Source organism: Tremella mesenterica (assembly GCF_000271645.1).
Source record: "Tremella mesenterica DSM 1558 unplaced genomic scaffold TREMEscaffold_23, whole genome shotgun sequence".
Taxonomy (NCBI): Eukaryota; Fungi; Basidiomycota; class Tremellomycetes; order Tremellales; family Tremellaceae; genus Tremella; species Tremella mesenterica.
The window spans coordinates 153653-159900 of NW_006711247.1; the positions used below are offsets into that span (position 1 = coordinate 153653).

General features: G+C 46.2%; 3 protein-coding genes across 3 annotated transcripts; 1 reads left to right on the forward strand and 2 right to left on the reverse strand.

The window, feature by feature from the left end:
- Positions 1–27: 27 nt before the first annotated feature.
- TREMEDRAFT_66459 (uncharacterized protein) lies at positions 28–891 on the forward strand (the record flags this gene model as incomplete). Its single annotated transcript, XM_007008503.1, has 4 exons — positions 28–276; positions 394–542; positions 627–742; positions 803–891. The coding sequence occupies 4 exons, from the start codon at positions 28–30 to the stop codon at positions 889–891; spliced, it is 603 nt and encodes a 200-aa protein (XP_007008565.1).
- A 644-nt stretch (positions 892–1535) lies between these two features.
- On the reverse strand, positions 1536–3796 carry TREMEDRAFT_66460 (uncharacterized protein; the record flags this gene model as incomplete). The annotated part of the gene is made up of 5 exons (XM_007008504.1): positions 1536–1645; positions 1695–1898; positions 2294–2447; positions 2503–3150; positions 3653–3796. 5 exons carry the CDS (start codon positions 3794–3796, stop codon positions 1536–1538), a joined length of 1260 nt encoding a protein of 419 aa, XP_007008566.1.
- Positions 3797–4987: 1191 nt separating this feature from the next.
- On the reverse strand, positions 4988–5652 carry TREMEDRAFT_66461 (uncharacterized protein; the record flags this gene model as incomplete). The annotated part of the gene is made up of 3 exons (XM_007008505.1): positions 4988–5313; positions 5491–5524; positions 5596–5652. The coding sequence occupies 3 exons, from the start codon at positions 5650–5652 to the stop codon at positions 4988–4990; spliced, it is 417 nt and encodes a 138-aa protein (XP_007008567.1).
- Between the last annotated feature and the right edge of the window lie 596 nt (positions 5653–6248).

Genomic DNA, 6248 nt, shown 5'->3' on the forward strand with positions numbered 1-6248 from the left:
TCTGTCCCCGGCCCTGCTGCTGCAGCTATGAGGGGTATCTATGCGCGTCATACTCTACTACAAGAATATTCAAATGCTTCTCATGCTGGTCTTCCACCTATTGATCGAGGCGTTACAAGGAATGAGACTACAGGACTTCCTACTCATTATACAACAAAAGGGGGACGTCTTGGATCACAAACTTCAAGTTCTACACCTACAAGAGCTTCAAAGATGGCTCAGGACACTGCAGTGGCGGACAAGGGACCTAAAGTGACTCCTGGATATGTGGGAGGAGTGAGTGCTTGTTCTGTCTGTCTGTTCTGGTCCAAGATCATGAGTGTCCATTGATCTGCAGGTCATTTATGTCCCCTTCGCTGATCCACTTTGTACTGAGGCCCCCCTGGACTGAAGACAAGTGGGGAACTTCTTTATAACTTCTGTGAGGACGAGGGATACATTGCTTTTCCTTCTTTCAAAAAGAACATGACCGGAGATGATGTGTCTTGCAAAGTGGAAGCTGCTTTTAGTGGTGTGCATGTCTTCCCCACGAATGGCTTTATGTGAGCAAATTCCACTTGAATTTCACACGTTTTCCTCTGTCTCTTTCTGTCTTTATGAATAAAAGTTATTTATCTGACTCACAGGTGGGTTCTCCATGGAAAGTTGAATGATACACTGCGTCCCCGAAGCCTAGGGAACAGTATGACTGCAGGACACCTCCTCGAATTCTTCAAAAAACCAAAATCGAGCCATTGTCACGGTCAATGACTCAGCTCCTGACTCTGATGATCTTGATGTGGTGGCCAAAATATATTCCTAGATGATTGGGAAGATCTTGCCAAGGCCAATGGTGTGGATGTCCCTAAATCGAATGATCCCCCACGACCTGTCATTCAAGCCAAGAATTAGATGTAACTCTCATCCCCAACAAAGTTGGTGTGGTACCGCCGGGCGGGCACACTTTATACCCAGAGGGTTTGTAATCAACTTGTACTCTACTGTGGGATAAATCAATGTACGTAGACTATTAACTCATCGTCTTCTTGAACACACAACCATACACCGCAAGTGTCCATGAACAATGAGAAATCTTAACTCCCCCAGGCAGTAGAGTAATCGTGCTCGGTGCCTCGAACCGACTACATGATATTTAGCTTTTCCAACGATTACTCTCTCTCTCTCTCTCTCTCTCTCTCTCTCTCTCTCGTCCCAAGCTAGGAGGAACGAATGTACAATATACAGGTTATGAGGTATGAGGTATGAAACGGTATCAAGCGTGTGTGTTCGAAAGTGCTCCCCTGGGTTGTTTCATAGACCCGGTGACAATTCCATTTCTACTTTTTCTAGTTGTTTCCAAGACCTTTTACTTTTTTCTCCATCCATAACTAATAAACTCTCCCTTTCCCTATAGCTATCACACCCCGAGTCCAGTCCGAGTCGCACGATATGCTCTTCTCTCTCCGTTTGTCAGGTGTGGGTATCATTTGCATTTTGCATTTTTGGGATATAAAAAAGATGGTGTGATGGACACCAGCACTGAAACGAATGGAGAATCATTCCCTATACACACTCCACCATTCAGGCCAATATTTACCCATCGTACCCAATCCATACTCTACTTTCCACTTCCTGACCTCATCCATCGTCTTGCCTACGAGTTCACCTCGTATGTTAGCTCTGCGTATCATCCATCGTCTTACCTATGAGCTCACCTTTCACGTTGGCTTCGCGTATATGATCTTGAAGTTGAGTCCAAAGCTCTTGTTCAAGAACCGTGTTCCACTCGACTTGTACTCGGCCGCCTTGGCGGATAAACTTTCTAGCTAGTTTACCGTCGAAGAGTTCAAAAGGAGCGTTGATATAGATACCACGACCGTTATGCCATCTCGCACCCCCTGGAGCTTTTCGTCGATGGTCTCTAGGTTAACGATATGACCTCTGTTTTATGATATGACCTCTCTTTCATGCCATGTCCTTTCCCCTCTTTTCCAAGGTGTAGGTGTGTAGTAGGTGAAGAGTAGGTGTGTAGTAGGTGAAGAGTAGGTGTGTAGTAGGTGAAGAGTAGGTGAAGAGTAGGTGAAGAGTAGGTGAAGAGTAGGTGAAGAGTAGGTGAAGAGTAGGTGAAGAGTAGGTGAAGAGTAGGTGTGTAGTAGGTGAAGAGTAGGTGTGTAGTAGGTGAAAAGTAGGTGAAAAGTAGGTGAAGAGTAGGTGTAGGTGTAGTGGGTATAGGGGGGCAAGACGGCTCGACAAACGTTGCAAGATATCTCGACAAACATTGGACAAACAAGAAAGAACAAACTTGACAACTTACCAGTGATAATCTCCAAAGTGACTTTACGTTGTTCAAGTACCTCCCGGACCGATTCCCAAAACTCTCGGATCAGTTGGTCGGAAGGTAGGTTAAACCTGGCACAAGCTCGATACGATTGACAAAGCGTTTCGACTTTTCGGTTGAATTCTTTCAACTAATCAACGTTAGCCTTTTGGTAAACCTGCAATAAAAATTCACTGCCGACTGACCGCTAAACATTCAATCTTTACCCATCTACGTGATTCTGACTTTCTGTCCGCATCTATCCGATCTTCTACCATATCTTCTTCCGGTGGGTGAGAGAGAGTAGAAGGGAGAGCGACGTTTGCTTCCATATCTTCTTCCGGCGGGTGAGAGAGAGTAGAAGGGAGAGCGACGTTTGCTTCCATATCTTCTTCCGGCGGGTGAGAGAGAGTAGAAGGAAGAGCGACGTTTGCTTCCATATCTTCTCGCACAGTCATTTCAACCGCAGCAAAGTCCATATGTTGCCTCAAAGTCAAGTTCATATCTTCCCGTCGAGTTACCCGAGGCCCGGCACGAACAGCCCCGTTCCCGTTCAAATTAGGTGAAATGGTAGAAAGGCGAGTTCGAACAGTCGCCCGAGGCCGAGGGCCGACTCGAACAGCCCCGTTCTCGTTCAAATCAGGAGAAATGATAGAAAGGGGAGTACGAATCGTGTTCCCTGTAGTTTGGGTTCGAACATTGAGTCGAGTAGTTGAGATTACGTTCCTATCGATAAATTCTCCACCGGGTGTGGGTGTGGGTGTCGTCCTCGCTGTCGAACGAGCCCGAGCCGATCCGGGTTTGGTAGATTTGGGGAGAATGTTTTCTTTGTTGAGATAGTTTTTACGTTGGAGCTGGGTGTCATCAGAACAGGTTCTCGTGAAATATCTCTGAAAGAGGTGAATTAATTTCGGGTCATCTGAATAGGAAATATCGTTTCTGATACGAGTGCAGTAAGGGGCCTGCATCATAACGTCCTCGATGAAAGAAACAACGCCCAAAACTCGAGATCTGCCTAGCAGTCTCGAGCTCCCTTATGAGGCGTACCCTGACAGTTTCATATCTCTGAGAAGGTGATTCATGTCGGGTCATTTGATAGGGAAGAGCAACTGCGCGGTGGGCAGGGGGATGGTTGCATGTTAACAAGGAAGGTGAATGAATGGTGGATGAAGAAAATAAGAGGAGCAGTCTTGGATGGTGGATGAAGAACACAAGAAGAACAGTCTCGGTGGATGCAAGAAGAAAAAAGACGAGCAATCTTGAGACGGATTGAACAGACAAGAGGAACAGTTCTCGGTGAATGGTGAAAAGGATGAAGAATGAAGAAATAAAGACGCTCTCCAAAAGATCACTCACGAGGTTTAGACCAGTAGATTTAGATTTGGTACGACCTCTACGAGTAAAAGTGAGATCACGTCCGATGGTGTGGGTGACACCGAGGGGGGATACAGTCTGATCAGGCGGGATGGAGATGGGGATGTGGATGTTGATGTTGTTCATTTCGGTGAGATGAAGGGTTTATTTCAAAGATAAACACGACAACGGGGTTATCTCAAAGATAGAAAGAGAAAAGAGACAAAAAATAAAAACAGAGGGAGAGAGAATGTAAAAGAGAGAGAATGTAAACGAGTGAGAATGTAAAAGAGTGAGAATGTAAAAGAGTAAAGAGTGAAAAAGGTGTAAGAGTGAAGAGTGAAAAGGTGTAAGAGTGAAGAGTCGAAAAGGTGGTAAGACTCTTGAGACGAATTTATAACCAATCATCAACTCATCACTTAGTTGAAGCTCACCAACCCCACCAACCCTCCAACAACTCCAATCCATCAAACCATCAAAAAGCAATTGATGGACGTTGCTCGAGCCGTTTTCAAGATGGGCCCATTGTACCCTTTTTCTTTCTTTTGACGAAGAGAAAGGAACGGACCCTGAAGGGAAGGGGTGCTTGTGCTTTGGTGCTGGCTGCTTGATACGAACCCGTGTCCCGTACGAGCAGAGTATGTTTGTATATTTTTGGTAGTCTGTTGACGACCGGTACGACACACACCTCTGTAGTTCCCGTGGTTGGTGAAATGAGAATGTGAATGTTTGTTGGATTTTCTCGGTTCCCGATACACTTGATCGAATGCACGCACTCATCAACGTTTCAAGTCTTTAGGCTCGAGCTTGATTTTCGATTTTTGATTCTTGTCCAAGCTCGGATCGTAAAGAGACGAAAGGACCCAAGGCCCAAGGAAGGTTGGTCGACTACGAAAAAACATATGCCGGTGAATGGAAAAAAATATTTCCTCAACTAGGTCAGTGCTGAGCAATGTTGTGCGTGAAGAGATTTCGTGTTGTGCGCGCCAAGTTGGCTTTCTGATGAAGAGGGAATCTCCCGGTTTTGATCGAGTTGAGAAGGACATTCAATTGGAGGATGATATTCGATTGGAGAGCTGCTGGTTTAGAGGTCGAGCACGTGGGTTAATCGAGTTCGGAGTAGAGGGAGAGAAAACAAAACACCATGTGAGACCCGGGTCGGTTATAAAGTGAGAAGTGTACGAGTACTGCATAGCGTGAGATGAACGGATTTCAGTACAAACGATAGATGAGATGAATGAATCTAGTACAAACGATAGATGACGGAGGGAGGGGTGCGAAGAGGAAAGAGAGGACAAAAGTAAGAGAGATACCACCAAACGACCCTCACCCTCACCCTCACTTTCGAGATAATATCTCTAAACTTCCACCCGGTCCCATCCAACCTGCCAAAGGTTTCAAACCCCATCTGACCAATCTCTCTTCCCTGTCCAAGATGCGAAGGTGAGAGTTCTCAGGTCGTACCTCTGTCGCATGATCCAGAGATTCTCTCAAAACGTCTAAAACATCCACACACTGTCTTAACATTCCTGGATCGTCCCATGCGTGTTGGAGAGAATCAGGTGAGAGGAAATCACGTAAATGCTGTTGGATGGCCAATGGTAGATCTAAATCTTGACCCGCACGGTTGTGCCAACCTATCTTTGATCTTCCTTTACGTTTTGCTTATCCTGTCAGCGGGCGTTCGGTCTCGTTGAAGATGGCAAAGAGTTTGAAGCATTGTGGAATTCTTTTCCGTTCTCACGATCCGAGGAGATGAGGGAAAGGGGAGGGTGGAGATGGGGATAGGATGGAGACGATGAAGGAAAAGGATTCGCGAGAAAAAAATTCAAAAGACTGACAAGTGAGATCCGAAATAGCTTGTTCCACATAACCCTCGACGGTATCATAACGTTCCTTTAAAGCTTTGAAGAATAAATCTTTATTCCTATACCCCAAACCATCACCATCGGCTGGGAGAAAGATATCCTCTGAAGGTGCATCATCGCCAAGAGAACGAACATGTCTCAGTTGATTCCTCAACACGATGCCATAAGCTTTTTGGAATGAACAAAGTGATAGATTGACGTTTTGTAAAATGATCTTTTGCTCCGACCTTTTCCGTGTGGAATTCTTGATGGTCTCACGATACAGAGGTCGACGATGAGGAATCCCATGGTGAAGTGTGGTTTGTGGGAGGGCGGGGAGGAGATTCGGGTGGGAGGGAGAAGGATGATCGAGGCGAGGTTGCGAGGTTTGAAAGGGGGAAGCAGATGGTGACGAGCGAGGAGGATGATCCAAGGTCTAACGATCAGATACGGCTCGACGCTCAGTTTGATAAGAGGGGCAGTGAGAGAGGGAAGACTGACGATTGAGGGTGCAACAGGATCGAGATCAAGATCATGACCATGACTCAAGCCAAAAGGGAGACGACCAACTAAGCCTACGTGATCAGGAAACAAGGAGGACGATTGAACATGAGGGGAGCAAGTAGATGTAGCGAGGGTGACGAGTGGTCGAGGGGTAGAAAGCCTGTTACGGGCAGCGAGCATGACGTTGTACCTGGTGAGGTGACGATGACTATCATGACGTTGATGACGTCGGAGCAATGGCGAGCGAA